Source organism: Sinohyriopsis cumingii, chromosome 3 (genome assembly GCF_028554795.1).
Source record: "Sinohyriopsis cumingii isolate HCF-2022 chromosome 3, ASM2855479v2, whole genome shotgun sequence".
Taxonomy (NCBI): Eukaryota; Metazoa; Mollusca; class Bivalvia; order Unionida; family Unionidae; genus Sinohyriopsis; species Sinohyriopsis cumingii.
In genome coordinates this window covers 3480696-3508536 of record NC_142963.1, presented here as the reverse complement: position 1 = coordinate 3508536, position 27841 = coordinate 3480696, and the positions used below count along the sequence as shown (strand labels likewise).

Sequence of the window (27841 nt, the reverse complement as noted above, 5' to 3'; positions counted from 1 at the left end):
TGGGAATCTATTTTGCCTCTTAAATTAGTGTATAACTGTTTTCTGGATAGAATTTGGGCATTTGGGCTATACACCATTGACACTTAAAAGTGTTTTGTTGAGACCAGTTTGAGTTTAAATTTTATTTTATAGAATACAAGTGATTCATTTCCCTGGAAATATGTAAGTGCTCATACAGAATTCTTGGACAAAAGACATTCATTGAAATTTATTCAGAATTCAAAACTGGATTAATTTTTTCTGTGATTGAGCAAGGAGCTGTTGACACAACAGCACTTTGAAGGTTACAACAGATATCATTGCCTTCTATTTTGGATTTCATTGGGACTCAAACTGAGATAAATTTAGGACTTTTTAATAATAGGACTTTTATTTTTTAATTCTTAGATTAATTTTGGATTTGATTCGTACAAGCATAAGTTCTTTTTCTCATTTTTACCTTGTTTTTCTAGGGGAAAAAATTATTTGTTAAAGTTTACAAAGCTTGTTTTCTTCACTTTTTCCTGTTACTTAATTTTGTAAGAACCTAAACACGTAACAATATCAAATTGTGTAACTGCTGATATGAACTGTAAGATGGACATTTCTCATGACAGATTTGAATAGCATGCTTTACTCTTTATTTACAGGTTGATATTGTCTTGTGTTATTTTGAATATTTCTTACCCTGTAAAACTCTTTAAAATTTTGAATTTATTTGAAATGTAGTTGAAAAATTTTTGGAATGCCATTTTCTGCATAACTAATAAATGTATCTTACAAATCAGCTGGTGTTACTTTTAATTAAACTTAAATTATTGTTTATTGCAATGATCTAGACACTAATTGTTAAAATTTCATATTAATAGTCGTTGATACAATTTATACATTATGATACATGTACTTAGAAGACAATTTTTGACACTTTACTAAACTATATATCTTAAAATTTATTCGAAACTGTGATGAAAATGAACAGGAGAAAAATACTTAAACTTTGCTTTACTTCGCTAAAGAATTGTTGCAGAAATTTGAAACATTTTCTGGTCTTCTGCAAGAATATAAAATACATGGTTCACATCAGTCCTAGTCACTAATTTATTAATCATTTTATTATTAACATATTTGTCATAGTAAAATACATAAAAAATCTCTTTGTCAATTTCATTGTAAACGGACTTATAGATCTGATGCAAAACCGGCCAGTCACGCAATTTCTTGAGAAAAAGCGACTTACTGAGAATTTGAAATTTTTCTTTTTTTCAAGTTGTCGCCCAACTGGGACACTGAAGACGGTATCCTTTACCTGAGATCAGTTTCAAGAACAACACTATCCTGAAAAAAACTAATTCTTAAATGTATAAATATCTTTCATTTTTAAACAATAATAGCTGAAAAACGTCACGTCATAGCTTTAAGTTACGAAATTGTATCGGGGCCAATTTACGAAACTATTCCCCAGCTAGGCCTATACCTGAAGCATTTATTTGGAGCGTTGACTTGAGGTTGGTTGAGGAATGTTAGATACCTTAATTTGCATATTGTTATGTATTTCCAACTTTGATGACTCCTAGCATATGATAAAAACAGAAAGACGCGACAAACGTTTAATATACAGGTAAGTTTCCTATTTGCCTTCATCCGCAATACTGAGTAAGAATGATGTTCACACCCAGCAGCTACACGGGCACTTGATTTGTGGGTGGGGGAAACTAATGTGTACACTCACCAATTAACACGGTAAGTGTACACATTAGCCCCACCCACCCACCCCGAATCAAGTGCCTATGACCCCCTGCCCAATTCAAGCTTACCAGGGTCGGCGTCTAATATTAGAACCACAGTATGACTTGTACAACATAGAAATTCGCAACTGACCGCCCGATCAAAGACATGATGGTACGTGATTATACGAGAGCAGTCATCAATGTAGGGTTCAAGGCACAGTGTGGTGGGTTGACGTGCATGTGCGGGACAATGTTCATTAGTGGCGCCCCAGCTTTGCAGTAGAGGACAGATTGTATGTCAGTTACCCACTCTATACAAGTTTTGTAAAGAATAACCAATATTACACTAAAGTGAAGATGAAATATAATGAAAACTCCAGCCACCCACACAGGGGCTCGTCACTATCGTTGTTTACAATTTACCTGTCATACATGTACTATATAATAATTATAAGGGAGGACACTACTATCCTTTCTTGCATGATATTTAAGAATAAACGCTGATATTTCAAGCTACATTTCACGTAGCATACTAAATTTGGTACCAATGTTTAGCTCAGGCATTCGACTTAGTACATGTATCCAAATTTTTGGCTTGCCGTCATATCTTTAAGGAATGCTAGACCATTTTCCCACACTACCACTTAAGATGGCCATGATCGCGCCTGCATAATATGCAAGCAAAATCCCACTGAATGGAATACTGTCCTATCATTGGTTCAAAGAAAATGACATCCTGTATTTGACTTATTTTCATTTGGCCAATGAGAAGGCAGAATTCCATTCAGTGCGTTGTTCTTGCATATTAAGTGGGCACAGTCATGGCTATATCAAGCAGTAGCGTGGCAAAATGGTCTGGCATTCCTTAAAGGTACGATAGCAAGCAAAACTGGATACGCATACAAAGTCGAATGTCTGAGTTAAACATTAATACCAAATTTGTTATGCTATGCGAAATGTAGCTTGAAATATCAGCGTTTATTCTTAAATAGGTCATGTGAGAAAGTAGAGAAGTGTCCTCCCTTTTAGTCATTATGTAGTACATGTATGACACGTAAATTGTAAGCAACGATACGAACACCTGTGCCCACCCTCCCCTTATGCTGCCAGTGGCATTCATATTGTGAGTCTGCTGCAAGAGTGCTTGTCTTCATATATCATCTCAAAATGCAGATTGATGTTTATATTTATTTACATTGCTAATATATGTTATGTATGTTTAATTTTTACTAGGTTTAAATTCTAAATGCAGCCTTGAGTTTGGCCATAGAATTTTATAGAAATAAATATTCTTTGCAGTTGATGGAAATTTACATTAAGATGATCCTCATCCTTGATCTCAAATTGTGTCTTAGGTTTTATATTACAGTTGATTATATTAGAATACTTCATTCCATATCTTAACATCAGTCCTGGTGGAGTCAGTTTAAGTTATCTTTTAGTTAATATTTGGGAGAATTTACTTATTTAAATTATTCACCAGAATTACAAAGTGCTCATTCATTTAGGACTAACCACTATTTTGTAATTACTGTTGATTCATTCAAGGACATTTTGGATTATATCATTATAATATATTATGGTTGTTGACACATTAAAATATGTGAGACTACTGGCACATCAGCACATGCAGCATTAAAATTCATTTGGAACATCATAGGAATTAATTCAGAATATTCTATATGTTTGGACTTGTGATAGAACTTTTAGGACTATTTGACATTTAGTTCACAATACTGTAAGTTCTTTTTAAATTTTCACCTTGTATATTAGGGAAACAAATTATTTGTTGAATTTTACTGAACTTTTTGGTTTTTTGCTCTTTTCTGTTACACAGTTTAAGATCGTAGAGTCATAACAATATCATCAGTATCTAACATGGAAATAATAATGGTATTATTATTTGTATGCTTTCTTTGAAATTTTGCCAGAAAAGGATTACATTATGTAAGTAATGAATACAAGTCAAATTGAGGGGTTATAGACTAATCTCTGTTGTGACTATTATGTGCATTTCTTCACCTTTCTTTAATTCATCATGTTGGTATCATTTGGAAGATAATTTATATATAAAGTGCACAAACTTTTATAAAGATAATTTTAATTATTTTATTTCAGGACGCATAACCAGTGTCTGAACATTGTGCAGACAGTATTATCTTTGAAATAACTTGAACTACATTTCTCTTGCAATGTCAAATATGTACCAGTTGGCCTGTTATATCTGTTTCTTCATGTTCTCAGTTTGTTCCCTCAGGTGCAAGATTGAGAGTAAAATATTTCTTGGCGTCAGAACTAGGGTGTCAGGTAGAATAAGAAACAAACCTTGGTGTCAAAAAATGTAGGTCAAGTTAAAAAGTTGTGGGTCTTCGATCCACAAATGAGGGTAAAGGGGAACATTGGTTCTGTTAAATGAAGTCAGATATGGTATCATTTTAAAGATAAATGTTTTGTTTTAAAGACTGCAAAACATTAGGGAAAGTCTTAATTAAATTGAAAGGGCAATATCTAGGATCTAAACATTACCTTAATACTTGTATTTTTGAAATACATATTTATTAAAGCCATTTTTTCCTTGCTCTGCTGTTGCAACAGTCAAGTTGTTATGGGTTTAACACCATTTTTCAGCACATGGCGGCCAGTATAACTGGTGGAAGAAGAACCTGGAGAAAACCCCAGTAAAAACCACCAATCCACAGGAAGCTACTGGCAAGCTTTCTCACATACCCATATTGGCCGAGCCTGAGACTCAATCCTATGTGGATAAAGGTGAAATGGCCATGATCGGTAAAAGCACTCACTTTAAACCCCTTGGACACCCTTGGAAGCGGGAGGTCGTGGGTTTGAACCCCTGCTGAGTCGTACCAAAGACTTATACAAATGGTACACACACCACTCCACATTCACACCATTTGGCAAATTGAATAGTGTTTCTTTTCTAGAGATTTGGTTAGCCCCGAAAAGGGCTGTTTTTCTGGAACTCCATATGCACCTGGCTAATGGTTGCACCTTCCGGGTCTGACACCACAGACACAACGTCGACTCAAATCCCCTTCCCAGTTGATTCGTGTCCTTGGGAGAACAGAGGGAGGTTGACTCACTTCACTATCCAAGTCTTCACTTTCTGAGATAGTGAAGACTTCCCTCCTTCTTCTATGCCTCACCCGAGGATGCTGCCCTTAAAGTGGCTCCCACTGTATCTCTAATTCCTCCTCCCAGTTTTCCTTTGGGGGACAGCAGCTTTTGGTACTGGTGGAAGAGGTTGTGTCTGTGGCTGTGGTGCAGCTACTGGTTGTGGTACTGGAAGTAGTTGTGGAGATGCCATCACCTTAGGTTTCACCTCACACTTAGATCTCATCATTACGTGAGACCTGATCCCCCTCTTCTTTTCCTCCTCTTCTTTCTGTTTTCTCTCCTCCTCCTTCTCTATCCTGGCTTCTTCTACAATGGCCTCTGCTGCCAGCTCCTTCAGGAGGCACCTGGCATATTCCAGGTGCATCTGGAGTTCCAACAGTTTTGCAACTCTACTGCTCATTTTAATGTTGTATCATTGACAATGGGTAGTCAGACTGACGAGCGTTTCTTATAAATACTTGAAGCACGGACGTGATGGAAAACATCCCCATATACCCAAACTTACATTATCCATATGATCACAAATAACGCACAGACCTAAAAGAAACACTTTTTTGTACAAACAATCACTCATTCAACATTTTTTGACAAGCGACAGAAATGAAGGACTTAGATTCACACTTTCTAACCAAGATAAAGGAATCGTGTGCTTATAGACGCACTTCTATTTTTTTCTAACTAACTAACATAGCATAGGCAATGGAATGAGTACTTCTTTTCTAGAGTATGGGGTAGCCCTCAAAAGGGCTGTGGGGTTTTTTTTGTGAACGAGGAGTCATGGCAATCTTTTAGAATATAAGATTGTGACCTCGTCTGGTGGCAGACTTTCTCACAGGATAGGGTCTGCTTTGGAAAGAGAAGGAGAACTCTTTGGTGTCGACAAAGTCGTTGTCAGGTTGCTGTTGCTGTTGCTCTCTCGCTTTTGTTTCTGAAGTCTTTACTTCTCCGTCCATTCTTCTTTTTCTCTGTTAATGTCCTCTCTGAAGACCTCTTCTATTAGGTCTTCAGTGACTTTTAACATTCTGACATTCTCTGTCTCTTCAGGCTTTGGTGTCTGACACGATGCAAATTGACATAGGCTTCGTTCAGCTTAGCTAATCTTGAGCACATCTTCGTAGGAGGATGAGTCAACAATGGATTGTCAGACTGGATACTACCCCTGCTTTTTTGGTAAAAGCGTGGACGCGAACGAAAACATTCCTACACGGTTTCGAGTCGGAATGCTCAAGTTTGATGTGAGGGATAGAGAGAAGTGAAAGAGCATGGTTCATGATACCAATAGCAAAACAAACGACAGACGCATGTTTTTAAACACAACATTTTTTATTCAAATTATTCACAACTAACAATTAACATTTTAAAAAAAATTAATTCAATAACAAACATTTTTTTTTCAAGTAACTATCAATTTTGGACATGGTTGGCAACGTTGTGAATGAATTGAGATTTCCAATGTTGGAAGTCATTGGGCCATTGATGGACACTATGTTTCCTAGCTAAAGACAAAATATAACCATAATGACCTATGTAAAGAGGGATAACAGTCTTCCATGGCTTCTAATAGTCTAGGATGACTTCTCTCAAACTGTTAATTTCTATGGTATTATCGAATTCTGCATACAGGATGACGTTCACCGTCTGGGGTAGAGCTTCTGCAAACTGAAGTTCCACACGTAGTTGACCAGATTTTATATTGTGGAAATGTCCATCGTCACTGCCTTGGTCTGGAGTGAAATCAAAAGCCCACAAAGTGTAACCTCCTGCATAATCGTCGTACGAAATGCCGTGACTGGTGTTGGCTCCTAACTGTCTGGTGGCTTCGTACAGGGACAAGTACGATAAGTAATTATTCTGGTTAAAGTTAGGTTCGAAAGGTCGGGTACACAAGGCCTTGCCATCGTGACTAAACTGGAATGGATTTTGATCGTGGGCTCCGTTGAGTGCTGCATTGCTCACGATGCCAACGATTACACGTTTGGCTAACTGTCCTTGGAACAGATGATCTTCGATCTTGGATTGGAGTCCAAAGGCAATGGTGAAAGTTTTCACTTCCACACGTCGTATCGGATACTTGGCAGTCGTTTTGCTCAAAGTGTGACTGATGTCGTTTCCCACTTTAGGTAACACTTCCACACGACGCACGTAGAGTCTGGCTTCTTTGATGATGGTTTTGTACTCGTTAGCATGACCCATCAAATGGAATGCGGTACTGCTACGATTCAGTCTCAGACGGATATCCACACCGTTCAGCAAATACTTCTCTTGCAACCACATATCCAAATGCAAACAATCCATCAGTTCTAAACTTCGTCCTTGCAGGATTTTCTTTCTTCGGTCGTTAAATCCTACATTGTGACGATTATCATCTGCTGTCAGGGCTGTGTCGTTAAACGTGTTCTCCCCTGTTGCGTCAGCTTTACATACCACGCAAGCATCCATATGAGTGTTCTTGCTCTCTTTTCCGTACGTCAAGAGATTTTCGAGGTACGCTTGGTAAGGGTAAGTATCCATGCTACTGCTGACTAGTTTGTTATTCAAATACAGATCACTTAACTGAACAAGGAATGCATGAAATTGTTGACGGGAGCTACTCTAGTATCGGCTCCTGGAGCAGTGTCGTCCGTTTTTATCACTTTGACTTTCATGTACAAGTAACTGCTATTCAGATCGATGTAATCTTTGGGTTGTCCTTTGATTTCAAACTCGATGGGAGCTGAATCCGTCAAAGAGGAAACGGGATGAAATTCCACCCATTGGGATTCTTGCATCGTCATCATGGTAGGCGGCATGGCAAACAAATCCAGTTCCGATTTGGAACAAGCGCAAGACTCTCGGTGCATCATTTCTGTTTCTAATTTTTTAATGATCAAAAGCGTCTAAGTCTCGAGCAGTTCTTCTTTTCTTTGTCTTTTTAGCTTTAAAAGTGTGAAGACTTGTGAAGGGGTGTTTACTTCGTCGTCTCTTTCTACCTTGTCCTTGCTGTGTAGTCTGGGAAGCGGGAATGCCTGACTCGGTAGCGTTCAGGGTATTTATAGGAGTTTCTCGTCGACCCAAAATGTCTTTACCCATTTGCAACAAGACATTTTTGTCTGCCCTCAAGAATGCTTTTTAGGGTTTTGTTTGTCAATGATGACATTTTGGAGAAATTATTTGCCTTGTGTCAATGCCCCATCTTTCAAGGCATGTAATCCTCGTGTCACCATCGGTTTCAACACCGGAGCCACCGAACGAAAGGCTGATATTAACATATCTCCTAAACAATGTCCTCGCTGTCGAGCAACACCTCGGTACACTGGATACATAACTTACAATTCGTTAGAGAATCGTTTTCGAAAATGGAGTTTCACCGTGACTTTCCCTTTGGAGAATGGAATATTTTGTCCCAGATCTCCTTTTATAGCAATGTTGACAGTGTCAAAATACGACTTACTGACGGACAAATAGTGAGGATGTGCAAATTCGCGGTGTACGTGATAGGTGTTTGCACCTTCCTGGTCATTGGTCGTGGTACTATCCACTTTGAAAGGAATGACACTCAGTAACGGCACGGAGGTGTGTCCCACCACGTTGTACTCCACCACATTGGAGTACACAAAGATCAAATTCAGTCCTTCGTTCAGTTCTACAGGGTTTCCAAAAGCCCTGTAAAAATCCATATTACTGTTGATCGTAGGGCTCAAATTGTTTGCTACCATCTGTGGATGTCCACCCCAAATTTCAAACAAACTACCATTAAACCTGAGGGACATTGTGTCCGTATCCTGAAATTTGATCATGAGGTGATGAGCCACTTTATGGTACTCAATCTTCACACTTCTTTTGACTTTGTTCAGGGCTTTGCAAAGGCTAAGTCGAACCTGTCCCCAATAGTGTCCACCAAATGTTCACCACTAAAATAAAACCCTGAAGGAATTTTCAATGTGTTGATACTGAAGGACGGATTGCTTGCTGGTCTTGTGTCCCCTAAAAACCCGATTTTATTTATTTCTTCCAATTGGGCATTCAGGATTTCCACCTGGAAAGTGTTTTGTTTTTCAGTGATGTTTTTGATTTGTGTTGGGTGAATGCTTTCTACCAAAGCCACTTCCCAATGGGCTTCATGATCAAATGGCCTGAGGTAATTTGGTCGTGTAACATCACAAAATGTTATTGGGAAACACCTCCATGGAACTGTCACTGGGTAAGGTTAAGTCAAATTGGTTGTTATTGTTCATAATTCCAGAGTTCTGTGGCTGTCCGAAGGGTTACTGGAAGTCAGAGGCGTGTCTCCACCCAAAATGGGGTTGTTATTTTTGTTGGAGTGGTGAGTGACACTGGACGCAAGATTCCCGTTGTTGCCGTTCGAGGAGAATTTCAGAGAGGGATTGGAAAGCAGGTAACCGATGCAGCTGCTCAATAAAATTGTCCACAATTGTTTGTCTCCATGTTGCAAACTCAAATTGGCAATGGCTGCACCGGGGCCCCGAGTGGCCGATAGGTCTGAAGCGCTCTCCGTTACGGATCACTGCCATCACACCTCTTGTCTGCGTGGGTTCGAGTCTCGGATTCGGCTAATGTGGGTATGTGAGGATGCTTGCCAGTAGCTTCTCGAGGGTCGGTGGTTCTTTCTGGGGATTTCCCGGGTTCTTCCTCCACCATTAATACAGGCCGCCATGTATAGCCTATCGTGTGCTGAAAGATGGCGTTAAACCCTACAACAGCAACAACAATGGCTGCACCGATGACACAATACACCACAAAGATTTGGCAGAAAAAAAACGATTTACGTTTTAGGCACACGTTCTCCACACCACACCCACAAGGGTTGTTTCTGTAAATCTTGCTGAGAAGGACTGGGTGAAGGAGTGGTCGCTCCAGTGTATCAGTAGCTGACTCTGTGTGAAAGGGCATGATGGTCACTTCTTTTTATAGTCGGTGACATGCGAAGCGTCGATCCAAGAATCAAAATGGGTGGATATCCTTTCCAACGTACTTTGACACGTCGTTTGCCCACTTTTCGGGTTCTGCGTTCGAGAATGCTATCGATGTCGTACACGTTGTCTTCTTTTTTGGTGACACGTTGTAACTCAGGAAAATAAAACATTCCTTTTAACACTTCTCCGTTCATGTCTTCCAATTTATAGACGGTAGAATGACGGCCATGCACTCGTCCAGTGACATGAAACAATTCGGTGGCCTAGTTAGGTAGGTAACCTTTGTCGAAAGTGCGTTTTGTTTTGCCAATGCGCACCCAATCTCCTACAGCCAACACATCACCTTTCTTGGGGACAGCCACCGTCGGAGACGTACCAAACAGGCGATCAGAAACCAGCACGTCCAATGCTTCGATGGTAGGATTGGCTGTACGCATGCACCAGGTACGGCATGATGTCGATGTACTTGAGAGTTTGATGATGCGTAAATATTTCCATATGCGTTCTTTCAAAGTGCGTTGAAAACGTTCCACGATGCTGGTTTTGGTTTTGGGATTCTCGGTGGTGAAAAGATGAATGTCACGTTTCTTTAATTCTTTTTGGAAAGCTTGGTTCAGAAATTCGGTGCCTTTGTCGGTTTGAAATCGAAGAGGGTGACGACCACTTTGTGTCAACACCCATTGCAGGGCTCGCACTAACTCTCTGCTCGATTTGGAAGTTAATGGCACGACCCAGGCAATTTGGAAAAGACGTCGATGACACAAAACAAATATTTGTATCCCCGATTGTAGCTGGCCAAATGAGAGACATCGGCTTGCCATTGATGGTCAGTGCCTTCCGCTTGGGTGCGACTTCTGGAAAACTTGCGTCGAATGGGTTTGTGCAAAGTGTAGGTAGTTTGTTCTTGTAAACATCGTTGCACTTGAGGTAAACGGAGACTTTTCAGTCGAGTTTTGGCAGCACGATACAATTTCTGAACTCCTCCTTAACCTGCAGTATGAGATGGGTCGTAGTAAATGCTGGCTAACATTCTTTTTTTTTTGTTAATAAGTCACCCACTCTTCGCTGATGCTACCTTGGTCGGGGCGAAAGGGTGGTTTGGAAACGGATTTACGTGTCCCATGGGCCACGGGAGTGGAAGCTAGTGGTGGAGGTGGTAATGGAACGTCTCTGGTCTTGTTTTCTTTTTTTTCTTCTGGTTTCGCTTCTTTCTTTTACGCTTCTGTCGAAGGAGGAGTGGACATCATCTTTTTAACCCAATCTTTTATTTCTTCTTATTCGGGTGTGGGAGAAGGGGTCAACAAGGACGCTGCTATCTTACTACAAATGGGAGCTGCTGACGGTGTTTGAAAGACTTCTCGTATCTCTTCTTCCTCAGGCTTTCGTGGGGTGGCGTCTCTCATGACCACTGGGGATAGTATTGGTGGTGGTGTGGGGGATGGAGTTTTCACCAAGGTCTTGAAATCTTTCAGAGTGGGAAGAGCTGTTTAGTCTAAAGCTTTCTGGTGAAAGAGTTGCAAGAGTTGACCGTACTTTTGCGATTTTTCAGTTTCGGACAAATTGTGGCGATCCATCAGTGACTGAAATTCGTGTTGTAACTGGGACATCTCGCTCAGATTGGGATTGGGAGGTAAATGTGGGGTCCGCTGTTCTTGCCAACGATGGTATTCCATCCATCGTTTGTAAGGCACTCAAGCTAGTTTTCGTCCTTCCATTTGGTGTCAAGGGTCACATCTGAGATTTTGGGACTCCAGAGGTCCTTTTTATCTTGCTCCCACGAGTCCTCACTACTTGAATCCCAATACTCCTTTCAGCAAAGGTCCTAACAAATGAGGCAAAATTTTCCACGTTTAACCAACATCTTCTTTTGACGAATGGGGATTTTCTTTTGAACCATTTGGCGAAGAACGTGACGATGTTTACCTAAGCATTGTTTCTGGTGTTTTGACAAAGGGATCGTGCCTTTCAAGATTTCAAGACGTTCAAACAACATTCGCACACGGTATCCATGACATCTTTGGAGGTCGTTTGAATTAGTTTTTTTCGCATGAGTGGAGAAGCTTTCGACAGGACAGACAACATGCCCCCATGTTTGACTAAACGAGGAGGCAGTCCTTTCCTTTGGGTTTAGAAGAGGTATGTTTTCTGGCGGGTGACATCTTTGGGTTTTCAGGAGCACAAAAAACGCTGATACCCAGGCTTTATCTCGGGTCATTTTTATACTGGAACGCGTCGCCACTGATTGTCTTTGCGGCGTATCAACTTGATGACAGGCATCACGCGTCGTGGAGGGGTTCGCAACGGACTAAATCGAGTCAGTTCTTGCTTGGACAAATCCAACAAACTCTGTAACATGCCTAATCTCTCTTGGACTTTGATTTTGGGAGCAGGTACTTTGTGAGTAGCTGCCACTGTCACTAAAGAGGAGGAGGGTGTCACCACTGGAGAAGTTCTTGGAGGCACGGGTTTCCATGGGGTCATCAACGGAGAACTGGATGAACCTGAGGCTACCGGAGACGCGGTCACCGTCGTTGCAGGTCGTGGTTTCCGTTGCGTCCTGGCCAAAGTGCCTCTCTTGTGGGTAGAAGCTGTTTTCTGTGGGCTTTTCTTTTCTTGGGGTTGTGACCTGGTCTTGACATCGTTGCTCTTTTACTTTGGGCTTCGTTTGGCTTTTTTGGGATTGGCTTTTTTCTTGGGGAGAACTTTGGGGACATTAGGAATGCAATCTTAAGAGGGAGCGAATGATGACACCACCTAGAGTACCGCTCCCTCCAGGTTTCAAAATGATTTCCTTTTTGGTTTGAGTGTCTATGCAGGGATCGGCCAGTTGGGTCAAGGGTACTTTGTTTCTATCAAAAAAGCGTTTGGTGTGATGATGAATCTGAATGATACTTTGCAGTAATTGACATGCTGTCACCGTAAACCATCCCTGAGACTGGCTTCTAAGACACGAGCACGTATTTGTGGATTTTTTTCGCGACTGATGCCATACAAGGCACGAATCAATTTTGACGGGAAGATGAGACTGAAGGGACGTAATGTTGACACTCTATGAGACAGACGAAAATTGTCTGAGGTTTTTATAGATTTTTTTGGGTTAAGTCGAGGACGGAGACATGTACAGGACAGGCCCTCCGTCTTGACACCAGTGGTGAAAAAAAATGAGTGCGAAATCGCAAATAATCGTGTGTAGTGGGTTTCAAATCGACGAGTAGATAGGGGTGTAGAGTGGCATCGTCGTATGCGTGAGTTAGCCAAGGCGTTCCTAACTGTTTGCCTAAGACTTGCACTTGCGATTTATCTCGAGGGCTTTTAAACAAGACCACGTAATGAGCATTGGGACTGATGGTACGATGGGCTTTACTTTGTTGAAACAGATTTTGAGATGTAAATGACACTGGCATTACGATGGTGCCCTTTGCACCTAAACCTCAGTTTAATTTCTTCCTCGTCTTCTCCTAACATGTCGAAAATGACCAGATGGGTTTGACGGGGGTCAGACACGATTCCTTCGTCTTCGTTTGGAATGCCTTTCACAAACACGATGGAATCGCCTTGACATTCTCGCAAGAGACTGTACGCCGATTGCCACTCTTTGTAACACCACATAATTCGTTTAGGTGGTCGATCGATCAAATGATGTTTATGTTCGATCAAACGTTTGACAAATTCGGTTTTGCCTGAACCGCTAGGTCCAGCAATGGGCATGTTAAAGGGATGACGAAGATACAAAGCCTCACAACTGGCACGATCTAAGTGTACGTCGATGACTTTGAAAGTGGAGGAAGAGGGAACAGAGACAGCAGAGGTAGCCATAGTGTCAGGAATGTCACTTTTGACACGATGACAAACAAGACAAGAGTTTATATACTTTTTTAGGACACGTTTATTGATGTTTCAAAAAATAAACCACGAAAGACTAAATTACATAAAAGCCAGATTGTTATGTACAACGATAAAATGCACGTTAAAACGATCAAAGTGGAATAGAAACAAATCTCTGTACAGCATGTGTTTGGTCACTAAGATGTCCTAGGGACAGGGTGTAATGTTCTGACAGGTTCTACATGGGGTCATGTCACAAAAGTGTCTTCCCGAAATGGTCTTTCAGGAATGCCCATGACAGTCCTCTGAACTTCTTTTGTGCTTCTCTGAAAGAATTCATCTTGTTTGCTTGACCTTGGTACTCACAATGCACTATTGGCCTTGGACGTTGTCCTTTTTTACATGCTGACCAATATCGACGTGACCGTACGGAAGAGTGAAGTGGTTGGAAAGCCTCACTCGCTTCTTTTACACGATTTGATAGACTTTTTCCAACGGTCGGCTGACAGTTTGGTGAGTGGGTAAACGTACAATCTTGTTCGGTTGGTGAGTGGTCACTTTAAAGTTTCCATCCTCTCCAGATTGTAAGCCTTCTTTCAGTACCCCAAAGTTCACCACTCGACTGGTACGATAATCCAGAGTCAATCCTTTAACTTTCCACTCCGTGTGCACTTCTCCTTTTGGGTCACGGTATTCGTAGCCGTAATTTTTAGGACCGCCACTAAGAAAACTTAGAATCCTGTCGTCGGGGTGCTCGTCTGTCCAGACTCCTAAACGGTCTCCTTCGATGTCAGGGTGTTGCTGACCCGGGCGGTCGATGTAGATGCAACTGTCTGTGTCAAAGTACAGGACGCTATCCTCTAACAGTTCTAAAGCTTCGTACAATTTTAAGCGAGCATGGGCTGTCACGTAAGCCGCAATGATGACATTTCCAAATTCGTCGGCTTGTACAAAGTCCAGATCATCTTCGTAATTGACTAAGATCAAATCCTCACGAACGACGTCCACGTGTTTCGTGTATTAGGTTTTGTTGTGAATCATCTTGAAGTAGCGGGAAGGTTCAAATACTCCGTCATGGGTAAACACGGTCGTTGTGCCATTTTGCCCCACAAGCAATTTAACATCACTTTGGCAAACGATCGCCTGCCTTCGTTTTTCTCGATGTGGTCTAAAGGGATGCCTTCCTGCTCCCAGTATTTCTCATTGAATGTCTTTTCGTCTTCGGGAGTGTGACACCAGGAAGGATAGCCGTTGGCTTCTTGTTTCAGTTTAAAAAAAGGCATCCACGTAGTCTGCGAAAATGCCTTTCTGAATTGGGTCACGCTTGTGGTATTGTTGTGTCTTGGGAAAGTGGCAAATTTCGTACACTTCTAACAGTTAGTATACCATGTCCAGAGCTTTAAACAATTCCACGCTGACCCACGTTGCCGTAAAGGCGCGTTCTTCCTGGGTTTGCTGACAAGGTTGATCTTGGTTGCACGTTTCGGCACAAGTACGGCACAAAGGAAACATCAGTTTGCCTTGGCAATGGTGAGGTAACATGGGATGGTACAAGTCCGTGGGAGGCAAAACATTGCACTTTATCAAACCTTCTTATTGTCGACTGTGGTTCAAGTCGATGTGTTTTGTCAGCAATTTCGGGTGCCCTGCAGGAAAGCGACAATATTTGCACACGAAAGGATACAGCGAACACACGTCCAAGTATTTGATTTCTTCTCCTTTCTCTTCGTCAGCTTGGTACAGCAAACAGGTGGCATTTGTCCGTCCTCCTTACAAATTGTCCCTCGGGTTGAGGGGGTCCATCAACTTGTAACTTTCCACGATGCGTTTAAACTCGGGGTCGGATTTTAAACGGTGATCGTACTCGTGTTCCCACATTTCCACCACTTGGTATTCTTGGTGTTCTGACGTCAAGCGTCGCTGTCAAGTGGCCTGGTACAAGTCTTCCATGGTTCGTTGTAAAAACTGATTATTAGTGTCACGTTCAGGGTAACAGACGGGACACCCGTGAAATAAGCAACGTGTTAAACTCGTACACGATCTTGGGGTTTTCTAAGTCCCAGCCATCTACTGAATACGTTCGAATGGTCTTTTCGCCCCCTCCGTTGCGGGCATGCTGAATCCATTTGTCTTCCTTGTCTCACAAATAATGTAACCAGCGTAGGTCTTTGACTGAATATTGGCGTTTGACAAAGTTGGTCGTTTGAGGACTGATGACAGCCAGGGTGTTTTCAGGCATGAATCGTTGTCGGTACACTAAGGAACACGCTTTGGCAATGGTGCAGGCTTCTTTCAAAGGATCTACCCCTCCGTGTTCCATGAACAGTTCTCGAAATTTTCCACAGCAACGTCGTAAAATGTCCACGTCGGAACGACAATACTTTAACATTTCTTCCTGAAAGTCGAAAGGGTCCGAAGCGTGAGCCTGGTACCAAGCGTAGAAAGCTTCTCGTTGTTCGGTACGCATGTTGTCGGGGTCGTAGTCCTTAGCCTCAGGCAAATCGGGTAGAACGGCATGTTGATTGGCTTCCGTATTGAAAAAGTGGGGAAAGTAACCTTTGGCCATTTCTGTCATTCCAAACGTTTTAGGCATTCGGCTCAAAGACATGGACAAGTAGCTCATCGAATCGTTAAACTGTACTTGTCCCACTTGCATGGAAATGATTTTGGCTCCGTTCAAAGTGACTTTAGAACGTTCGGTGCCTTGTTCCGTATAGCATCTGAGAAGAAACTGTCCATCGTATCCGGAGACATTATGGGTCATCACCGTGGCATGGCGATGACAATCTCCGTAACGTTCGATGTCCTCTTGGCTCCACGTCTCGTCGATAGGGTCTAAGACCCATTTGGCAAAATCGTCTAGCGTCTTGGGTCCTCGAAAGATTTTTTCACGTCCTCCAGGAATCTTGCTGCAGTGAGGGCAATGACTAAAGATAGGTTCTTAATAAATCTTGGATGCACTTTTCGCACGCTCGATGAGCCACATAGAAATTTGGAATGTGATTAGAAATTTGGAATGTGAATCCCAGTGTATTACATGCATTCGAAATAAAAAAAGATGAAATTCCCTTTCTTCTTGTGGTCATCTTCCTCTTCTTGTTGGGGTTGGTATTTTTGAATGTAGCATTGATGTTCCAAATCCACGATTTGGTGACAAATATGAGATTTTTTCTTTCCTGAACATACGTGTGCCTTGGCATTATTGGTACGTATGCCTTGTCCACAAGTGGGGCACAATCTTAGCAGTTGGCAAGCACATTTCTGCTGTGAACCTTGTGTCTTCAAATGTTGTTGATAACAGGCAGGGCTGACAAAAGTGCGCAGACAAGCAGGGCAATGCACTCGTTCTTGTCCTTTGTCCAGACAGGGTTGAGAGGCCAAACATCCTGAGCATTTCGATCCACAATGATTGTGTTGCTCTCGATTGTTATAGCCATAGTCACATTTCTCACAGTAATAACCGTATCCGAGGGATGCGGTGATGCTGGTAATGGTATAGAAATGTTCATCGTGATGATAGACGTGAATGTATTTTCCATCCTTAAAATCTTTGCCTCGAAACAACAGAAGTCCGCGCATTTCTTGAGGGTAGACTTTCAGTTTGTAGCGTGGAGCTAGGACATCTTGCAATTTTTGCATTTCAGGAATGCCACGGGGTGTGTCTTTGGATAGGCCGGCGTGTTGTAACAGGAGTTATGCTTCATTTCGTTGTTTGGCTCGGTCCGATTGTCGAATAGATTTACTGGCTTTTTTCCATTCTGCCGTGTCGTTCTTGTTGGCCTAGGTTCGTCCCACCACGATAGCCCTGGCTAAACACCTCTGGTCTTGAGGGTTGTTAATTCGGACGAGGCTCGTTTTGGTGCTACGAAGGTCGTCCACCAATAAGACCTTTTTGCGTCCCTTGGGGAAGAGACCCGTGGGTCATGGACAGTGTCGCTTTTCTATCGATGATGTGAAACGGGCCATTGGATTGTTGCACGTGTTGAATCTTGTCGATGACTTTGGAAGGTGTCAATTCTGCTGGGCTGCTAAACTCGATCCAAACGGGATTTCAAGCTGTCGTGATGTATGGATAGACTCAAGCGATCGTCTTCTTTTGGCTTGACATTGGTGTTTCAGTGTGGTTAACAAAGAATCCCACATCTCGGTGATGAACCCTTCTGCTTTCTCGATTGGTACGTCGGACTTCAGATCTTTCAACTTTACCGTGTATGTGTAAGCCGTGGTTCTAAATTTTCTAGAGAAGCGCTTTTCCGTCTCTCGAATGTGATAGTACTTTTCAGGGTTTACTGGTGAACTTTGGCTAGGTGCAGACTCTCTGGGCCTGGATTTTGGTTCACTCATGTCATCTTCAAAATCACTGGCATGAATTTGTGCCAAGACTTCAGCTGTTGTACGAGGCGATACATCACGTTTCTGCCTCTTACTTTCTTCTCCTTTCTTCAATGTTGGATGTGATCGTTTTTCTTGACTGCAAAAAGTCAAATGACTACTTGTTAAACACCATGGGTCACTTTATATCCATGACAGACCAGCGTATATATATATAAAGGGTGTGTGTCTTGCCTTTCACTATTCATTTCACTTTCAAACCGAGCAGAATAGACCTTGCATAAAACGTAAGTGTCTCTTGGTTCTAGGATAAGAACCTTCACTCATGCACTAATACATTCACACATACAGTAGGGGTAAAAAGGGTTTCTGAGTTTTAATTGATGTTGGTAATTGAAATAGTATCTCTTTTCGAGAGAAGTGTGTGGCCCTGAAAAGGGCCTTTGGGTATTTGTATGTTTAAATCAACTTTAACTGCCTTAAGCCTTTGCTACGGCCAAGGCCTCCTTCTGGATTGCGTCCTGTCGATGATGTTTGGGTAGAAATAACTAAGGGTGGTACGGCAGGCGTAGTCACAGGATTGGGTTGTTTAGCTCGGGAAGGTATTATTCTCTTTGATCGTAACAAAGAAGTCTGATACATTTGTTTCAGACTTCTTAACTGTGCTAAAATGTCTAAAAGTACCGTGACCGTTTGTCTTTCACACCCTTGTTTCATTCGCTGCTTCTTGTTCCTGTCGTTTTCTTCTTATTTCTTCTTCTTGCTGTCGTTGAAGAAGAAAAGCTTGTTCTGCTTCCTTTCTCCAGTTCTTCTTTCTGTCTCTGTTTGAAATTCTCCACGTGTGGTAAAGATGAAGAAGGTACTGGCAAAGGTACTGGTACCGGAACAAATCCTTGCGAGGTAAGAAAATCCACAAAATCCCAATTCAAAGTAGCCTCTTATGGAAGTAGCTCCGTGTTCACTTTGGTAATCTTTGCTATTTCATCGCTTTTCGTCTCCACGACTGGTGGTCCCCAGTTCATTGTCTTCTGAGTTTCCGTCATGATTGAAAACGGTGTTGCATGGACTGACTGCGCACAGACGGTAGCGCCTCTATATAGGGAATGTGACGTCGCAGACTGCTCTCTTCGGATTGGACAAACGACTCCGTGTGGTGACTGAATTTTGTAACGCGTGTTTGGATTGGTCAACTAATTCAATCCGTTTCGATCCTCCTTTCCCTGTAAATAACCGCAGTTCGCTGCATTCCTTCACCTGTTCTCGTCACAAACATGTGGACCGACGTATAATGCTCTATTCTCGTATGACCAATGCCATGCCTTCTGTGTTAACGAAATGATGTTAACATAAACCCAAAGGCCCTTTTCAGGGCCCCTCATTGGTCTCGAAAAGAAATTACTTTCTTGCATAAACCTCCAATTTTTTTTAAAATGTAGTGTCAGTATTTGTCTCTTGTCTGTGTTATTTAAATCTCCCATGTTCAGTTCGCATTGTCGCCAGAGTGCCGGGACCGTGTTTGTAATGGTAAGTCCCATTGTCCCCAAAGTGACGGTCCTGTATTTCCCATGTTCCATTCCCCCTGAGGCTAGACAATCCCACCATGTTCAATTCCCATTGTCCCTCTATAGTCGCACCCATGTCAAAATTCCCCATGTTAAATTCCCCTTGAGGCTAGGGTACAACCCTCCTAGTTTAACATTACAGCCCCATTAAGGCTAGGGTATCCCATTGTACTACTATGTTGCCTGTCGGTGGAGTTACAGTTCATTCTGCAGAATGCACTTTTAACTTGTACATAAGGCCGTTTAATATTCAATGACTCGCCCATTAGAATGCGTTGGTATACGTGTATACTAGGGATAACATACATTTCCTTGTAAAGAAACTCGTGACAATATTGAGGTCCATCACACAATATAAAAAGGTTCAATGATACCGTAATTTTAAGGGGTGGGGTGGGGTGGCGAGATTCTGGTTTTAAACATAACGGGAAAGAAAGCACGTAAGTATTAGCGGGTTAAGACATTGAAACAATATGTAATATGATTGCATGAACTTATTATTCAATTATTAAAATAAATAATGAGAGAAAGTATGTATTTATTTAAAGGAAGATTGGGGGCACTCCACGTGGAACGTTTAAATAGTTTGCTTAAACGTGTTCCTATACAATGAAACATACATAGCGCTATCCAAAATACAACGTCAAGTCCAGCCACTGTGTAATACGTAACACAAAATATATTATCCATGCAACACGTGTAATCAGCAATAAGGCATCTGTTTACCTTCTCCGTATATATTTACGAGTGGTTGTTTGGTTTTCTGACGAGTTTAGTATTACCAAATTACTGTTGCTGCTGTTGTAGGGTTTAACGCCATTTTTCAGCACAAGATAGGCTATACATGGCGGCCAGTATTAATGGCGGAGGAAGAACCCGGGAAAATCCCGGAAAGAACCACCGACCCACGAGAAGCTACTGGCAAGCTTTCTCACATACCAACATAGGCCGAACCCGCGACTCGAACCCACGCAGACAGAGGTGAGATGGCAGTGATCCGTAACGGTGAGCGCTTTAGACCACTCGGCCACTCGGGGCCCCATTACCAAATTAATGAGTGAAGATGACGGAAAAGCATAATCACCAAAGTAGATGTGATATGATGTAAAACTTTAATGTATTATTTTCAGGTGATGGAGATAAAGTTGGTTCAGTATATTCTCTCAGTTCACATGACAAATACTAAAACTGCTTCCTAATGTTATGTAAATATTGTTTTGTTATCAGTTTGGTTACTAACTTGTTACACGTTTACTCGATTTTCCATTTTTAAGAAGTTGAAGTGAATCATAATAAAACAGTTTGTCGCCGAATAACACGTAGTAAATGCGTATATGCACAGGGTTTAGCATTTAAGCCATAAATGTGAAATTACTGAAATTAAGTCAATAATCCTCCAAATGGCGTTGAATCGTTGGAACCAAACTCAAGTTTAAAGTCACAGGAAGAAACTGAACTGTGAAATCAGATGTATATTTTTAAAAAATTGATTTTCTTGTTTTACGGCAAAGAAACAGAAGAAGGCTGTTGCTATTTACCTAGGCAATTGGAGTAAAGTGCCTTCCACACGGACACACCACGGTAGCCGATTCAAGTTTTGTTCACAATAGAATTCGAGCCAGCACCCTTTAGGTCGGGAGTCGGGCACACTAACCACTGAACTGCTGTGCCTCCCAGACTCAGAAGTAGAATTTAAAGCAATAATAATCAAATGTTAAATGTCAGAAAATATACTTTCGGTCAGTGTGTGAGGACTTTTTAAGATATTCAGCAAGATATCTCTCCCGCTCCCCCCCCCCCCCTTGAAAACACCTCAGCATGACTCGCTCATTTCACGATAACACGCACGGGACGATGCCAGCAAATTCAGCTACCTGGATCTACAGTGACCTACAACTTGTCATTTGACGAATAGATCAACAGCCACATCGAAATGGCGGCCACCATCGGCAAACTCAGAATCAGCGCCTGGGATAAGAAAAAACGTATTACCAAGACTGGGATGCTGATCTTTCAGGCCTATACATCTTAAGTATCCTGCTACATGGCAGCGAAACATATACTATCTACAGTCTCCAAAAGAAGAAACTAGAAGGACAAGATCACCAAAGCTTACATCCCTGTCCAGGCCAAAACCCTAAACATCTGACACTTTTTAAGCAGCGACGGCTGCGGTGGCTCTGATGCGTGCACAGGATGCAAGATGGACACGCTCTACAGCAAAAATGCCAATGCTAAGAGACCAGCAGGACACCCAAAACTCAGCTGTAAAGACGTCTTCTGCAAGCGTGATATGAAGGATCTCAACATCGGCATCAACGAATGAGCGTCACTGGGAGAAAGCAGAGACAACTGGTGCTGAAAGCTACATGTTGGAGTGCAACATCACGACAAACAATGGCTGTATCTAACTATACAGCAAGCGACAATGCAGGCTGCAATGCGCCAACCCAGGCTCTACCTATCACTGAATACAACTGTGCCCATTTCAGCAGGCAGCGTGGTTTCAGGATGGATTTTTTAGCCACAAGAGGAAATGTAGCAAAAGCTAAAACGTTATAACCAGCGGCTACTGCATATCCATTGTACGCAGACGTACGGATAGCAGTCAGACATCTACATATTAGATAAAAAGTGGGGAAAGTAAGTACTGATTGGAATTTTTTCTCCCATACTGCAGTAGCAGTTAATTTCTCCTGGACATTATGTCGCCATCATATTTTGAAGTTGACTGGAAATGCCTTCTATTATGCAAATTTAGTTGTGAGATGAGTGTCTGAAGACTATTGTATTTTATGTGCAATACATGGTCTGCAGTTTTTGTAAGTCTACTTAGTTTTAACTTCATGAAACTTTTTTTAATGTTTTATATATATATATATATATATATATATATATATATATATATATATATATATATATATATATATATATATATATATATATAAACTTGTATTAAGCATGAGATGAAGACATATTTACCAATAATGCCTTGTATATCGCCCGAAATTGCTAATCTGCGTGTTTGCCATGACTAATGTTTTATAATTTTACCAAATAATAATAATACCTATGTCTCGACGACTGCTTCATTTTATAATGCAAGTTTTGACTGGTAAAATCCTTCACTCTCTCATAGAATGTTATTAAGAATACACATTTCCAAGATCGTGTGATATTCATATGAAGCCAAGACCATAGCTGTCTTTGGCATTCTCCAATGCTAGATATCACTATAAAATGCCACACTGCAGACATTGTAGCGATATGACTGAACAAATTTTAAAGCTACGTTAAATATCCAAATCACACACACACACACACACACACACACACACACGCACACTGCTAAGTAATAAATGTCACATTTGATTCCCATGTAAGATGTTCGTTATCATCCAATGATTTAAGCATTCTGCTTCTGTATCTGTTCCTATCCAGATGTAACAATTCACACCAATATTTAACACACGTGGAGTAATATCTAACACACAACGGTAGTCTGCCACATTCGCTAAGGGCAACATAATTAACATTACGTGAGAGACAGATATTGGTTGCTTTATATATCTCTATGTACCAATTTTCCGCGAAAATGTCACAATTTAACCTCATTGCATTTCTCAGTTCATATTACAAGTCAGACATTCCCCTCCCCCCCCCCACACACACACCTTATTGGTTTATAATATATTTTAGAACTCGTTTATAGTTATTTGTCATTTTGACCATGATGGCTGTAACGGACAAAGTACTTAGATTCTGGACTTGGGTGGCGGGAGGCTGGAATTTTCTTTCCAACCGGGATACCAAGATATTTTTTCTTTTTATCTCCAGATCATTTTTTTGTTGAACTAATATGATTGTTTGAATTCTTTTCGCTACAGCTTGGAGCAAAATAATTTTTTGAAGTTATTTTTAGGGGTCCAGAATATTTTTTAAACGTCTGATACTTTCCCGCCTACAACAGCATTTAAATATCTGGTTCCTAATTCATGGCGAACCAGCACCAAGCTGAAAGCCCTTCATGCTGTTATGCTTCTTGTCAAATTTGGTTACATTCTATTGAGATAGTTACAAGAAATATTTTTAAAGAAAATTGATACCATTTTGGTCTAGATTCTTCTGTAGCAGAGTTTTAGAAGAAGTCATTTCAGTGTTTGTATATTTTTAGTCACCGTACCCATATTTGATATGATGGATCAGCTTCATTTGTACAAGTTTAAGAGCCCATAATACTAATGACAAAATGTTATTACTTCCTTTAGAGCAGGTTTTTTTTTAATATGAAAAACAAGTTCTTAAAATATTCTAATTTTAGTAATGGTAGTCATTTTGTACAAATTGTGAAGCACTTTATTCAGCTTTGGTCAAATACTCTCGATTTTTTTTTTTTTTTTTTTTTTTTTTTTTTTTTTTTTTCTTTGGTGTAGAAAATGAAGTTAGGTAGAGGGTTTTCTCTTAGTAATAGTGACCTTATTTGATGGTGGATCGGTACCATTTGCCAAGCTTGAAATAACAATACAATCGTGCATTCCGTTTTGTACGGAAATATTATGAGCAGTCAATGAGCAGCTTGTAGTTTTTCTACTCTTAGTATTGGCAGCCATATGTGATGACAGATTAACTTGTACACATTTGAAAGCTTTTCATACCAGGATGCCATCTGCCAATTTGATCAGAATTGCTCCAGTAATCTTTAGAAATTTAAAATGGCAATTATCGATGGACTTGCAACTGACGCAGGGCTATACCATAAGTAAATTTGACCTACCAGATGTGCTCTAAAATACACTATTGGACCCAGAAACAGATTATAGTTGTACTTGGGCCTGCTAGTCCCGAAATGTAATAATATTTTAGATTAAGTTTTCAAATTCTACGTTGTAAAACTATCCAGGTATCTCACCAGAAAAAAAAGGGGTGGGGTGGGGCATTTCTTATTGGTCAGACAAACTGAACACAAGAAATGTCATTGCATAGAGGTTCACCAGTGGCGCAGGTAAGCTGGTACGGTCATTCACGTTGTATTGTTAGGACATTTATTACTGGGGTTCGGTAGTGGTAAAATGTATTTGCCTCACTGAGGTTCACAGGATGCCCAAGGAAAAAGATTGTCTGGTAGTCCATCAGAATTTCGATTTTAAAAAAAAACAACTGACATTAGTATTTGTCAAGAGCACCCTTTAACTATTTCTGCTTACTGAAACATTGTTCCTCGCAATGACGTAAGGTCATTGCCAGACCACAAACAGTATTTCTTTAATGTTATGTGTCTGCCTTGTGAATATTAGCAAGAAGGTATGGGGTTTTTTTCACTGGAAAAAATTCGTTGTTACCTGAAAATGAAAATGTGCCAAAATTGCATGCAGATTGGGAAATGGTATGAAATGCATAATCAGGTATGCTTCTATCATGTGATACTTAGGTTAAAAGGTTGGTTTGTCAACACTTAACATGGTTTGTAAAACCTGGAAATTGCCTTGAATTTGAAGGGTTACCTAGAAGATTCATTAAATTCCGAAGAGGTGGTTTTGTCGTTGAAAAGTCATTGAAAATGTTGAAAATGTCTGGGACATTTCGGAGGAAAAACAAAATGTTAGATTGCATTAAAATATTTAACTCTTTGAATGCAAGATTTTTTTGTTGTTTACGTATTTAATGAATAGTGAATAAATATAATGGGAATAAATTGAGTTGTTGAAATAATAAATGACGCATGATAGCTACCAAATGGAGTAGTGACCCTTTGCTGTGCATATGCACTTATCACATTAGTAAATGTGTGGCTAATTTATTTAGGAATGTGCACAGACTAGGAAAGAACCATGTATGTAATTCCCAATGGGAGCGTTGCAGACTTTTTTTTTATTCCTTAAAATATTTTTGAAAGTCCTTGAAAACTCCCTATGAAGTTTCTGAAAATCTCCTGGGCTGTATGAACCAAATTGCATCTAGTTCATCGTGTCAGGGTCATATTGAATACGAGACACACGTTGTAAATTAAAAAGGGTTGCAGACATAAGCGTACAAGGTTTCTACTATGTCCAACTTGAAATAAGACAATTTTATGGAAGGACAAGAAGATAGGTTTGAATGTTTTGACAGTTGTATACAAAATCATCAAAAGTTTAGACTTGACAAGTAGTTTATATAGGGTGAGGTAAAGCAGTAGAATCGGACATGTATAAAGTAAAATGCAGTGAATACAAATAGATGCAACAAATGTATTGCCTCTACGAAGTGAATTCATGCATCTGTTGAAGTGTTATGTATACGTAATAATGTGGATATAACATTAACGGACTAATGAAGTAATTTTTCGGGGGTCTCAATATGTTTTAAGAGGATGTTTTACGGTACTGTATATATTTATTATTAAAAAAAACAACTAATTTCTTTACTTTATCTTTTTTCTGTTTTGTTTTACTAATTTCTTTACTTTATCTTTTTTCTGTTTTGTTTTGAAGCTGACAGAGCCACAATGGAGTCAAGCTTCCAGATAAAATACCTTGAAAGCCTATCCCAGGGCATCGCCGAGATATACTACAACAAACGTTACTGTGATGTAACCATCTCTGTGGAGGGGACAGAATTTGAGTGTCACAAACTCATTCTTGGTGCCATGTCACACTATTTTAATGCTATGTTTTCATCTGGCATGCGTGAGAGTAGGGATGAAGTTATTACCATACAGAATGTTGACAAGGACACTTTTAGGACACTTCTGAAGTACGTATATACTGGAGATTACCTTATTACAATGGAAAATGTTCAAAACTTGTTACGAGTGGCTAATATGCTACAAGTAAAATGTTTACAGGAACACTGTGAGAACTTTTTAAACAAGATTCTGTCATCAGACAATTGCCTCAGCATATGGAAAATGGCTTCAGCCATTGGGTGTTCAAAACTTGTGAGAAAAAGTTGGAAGTACATCTTAGAGAATTTTGTCATCATTATGGAATTAGATGAATTTGATTCTTTCGATGTGAATGATATTATCTCCTTGATCAAGGATAATGATTTGAACACATCATCTGAAGAGGTTGTTTGTGATGCTGTCATCAAATGGATCCAAGCTAATCACGACGAAAGGAAAAGTCAGATTGATAATCTTCTTCCTCATATAAGATTTCCATTCATCAACACAAAATACATTAATAAACTTAAGCGCATTGAGATCTTGACCGACTCAAGGTATTTCCAAGAACTTGTGAAAGAGTTTCCTATCAGCATGAATGAAAAGGCCAGCAATTTGATAAATTCCAGAATCCTCCTGCCTCATCAATATCAGCATCGTCAAGAGCAAGTCCTATGCATTGTGGGGACACGGAGCCGTCATCCCAACCCTCAACAGACAGAGCTGAAATGCTTTAGTTACAGGAGGGATTCAGAATATGTTATGGCCAAACTGCCAGTTGAACCAGGTGCATGTTTTGCAGTATGTTGTACAAAGGAAGATGTGTACCTCTCTGGTGGATACCATGGACAGACCTTGTTTCTCCATTATAATGGCATAACCAATACATGGCAACAGTGTGAAGGTCTCAAGGAAGGGCGTTGGGGACATGACATGGTTCTGTTGAATGGAAATATATATAGTATAGGTGGCAGCTCCAGGTCCTCACAGACTTTATCCAGCATTGAATGCTACACACCACAAAACAATCATAATGAAATAGTTGGGAACCTTCTACTCCCTGTCTCATTCATGGCCTCGGCTGCGATCAAAAACAAGATTTTCATCTTTGGTGGGATGTTACAGGACAGAACATTTTCTCAAAATATCCAATGCTTTGACATTGAAAATGGAACCTGTAAAATTGTTGGTAGCATGCCAGAAATGACAACCTCAGCCAGTAGGGTGGTGGTTATTGACAACGCTGTGTATATCTTCTACCGTGGATCTAATATAATGATGTATACAGAAGAATCTGGGCTGATCAAAGTTGGAACCATGCCAGAGTTTGACCATTATGGTGTAGTGCATCATAAAAGTCTGATCTTAATTGTGGGTTGTCGGAATAACCAGTATTCATCACTTGCCTTTAATCCTGCATCTAGAGAGATAACTGAGTACACACAGACTTTCAAGGCGGCCATGTGTGGTTACCACTGTATGAACCTGGTCATCAGTAAACAGCATATGAAGAATGTAGAGCTAGATGATATATTGGACCAGGCAGAAGCAGGGACATTATAAGGCTGATGACATTTAATAAAGTTGAATGATATGTTATGGGTTTTTATGTGGGGGCTTCTAAATTTATTTAGCTAGTTACTGGGTCTTTTGGTTTTGCGGGGATAGTAATTATATTTTGTTTCTAAGTCCTGCTGAGTCTATGAATTTATTTATATTTTTATA

The 27841-nt window shown here is 40.5% G+C and overlaps 2 protein-coding genes across 3 annotated transcripts in view; one reads left to right on the top strand and one right to left on the bottom strand.

Moving 5' to 3' along the window:
- LOC149802362 (gamma-glutamyl hydrolase-like) overlaps window positions 1-1812 on the bottom strand; it is a 51092-nt gene extending 49280 nt beyond the window's left edge. The window contains exon 1 of the mRNA XM_089951603.1: window positions 1794-1812. The gene's annotated coding sequence lies outside the window, so the exon portion shown is untranslated. The remainder of the gene's footprint in view (window positions 1-1793) is intronic.
- Window positions 1303-27841, top strand: LOC149802361 (kelch-like protein 24). 2 transcript variants are annotated; one of them, XM_089951596.1, is made up of 2 exons: window positions 1303-1484; window positions 25944-27841. In XM_089951596.1, exon 2 carries the CDS (start codon window positions 25958-25960, stop codon window positions 27677-27679), a length of 1722 nt encoding a protein of 573 aa, XP_089807722.1. In that variant the 5' UTR covers window positions 1303-1484; window positions 25944-25957; the 3' UTR covers window positions 27680-27841. The 2 variants fall into 2 exon arrangements, with proteins under 2 accessions (XP_089807722.1, XP_089807721.1); XM_089951595.1 differs by having other exon boundaries at window positions 1306-1597.

What these genes read in the sequence shown, in the direction of transcription:
- LOC149802361 (XM_089951596.1), top strand. Translation starts at nt 25,958, where the DNA reads ATGGAGTCAAGCTTCCAGATAAAATACCTTGAAAGCCTATCCCAGGGC.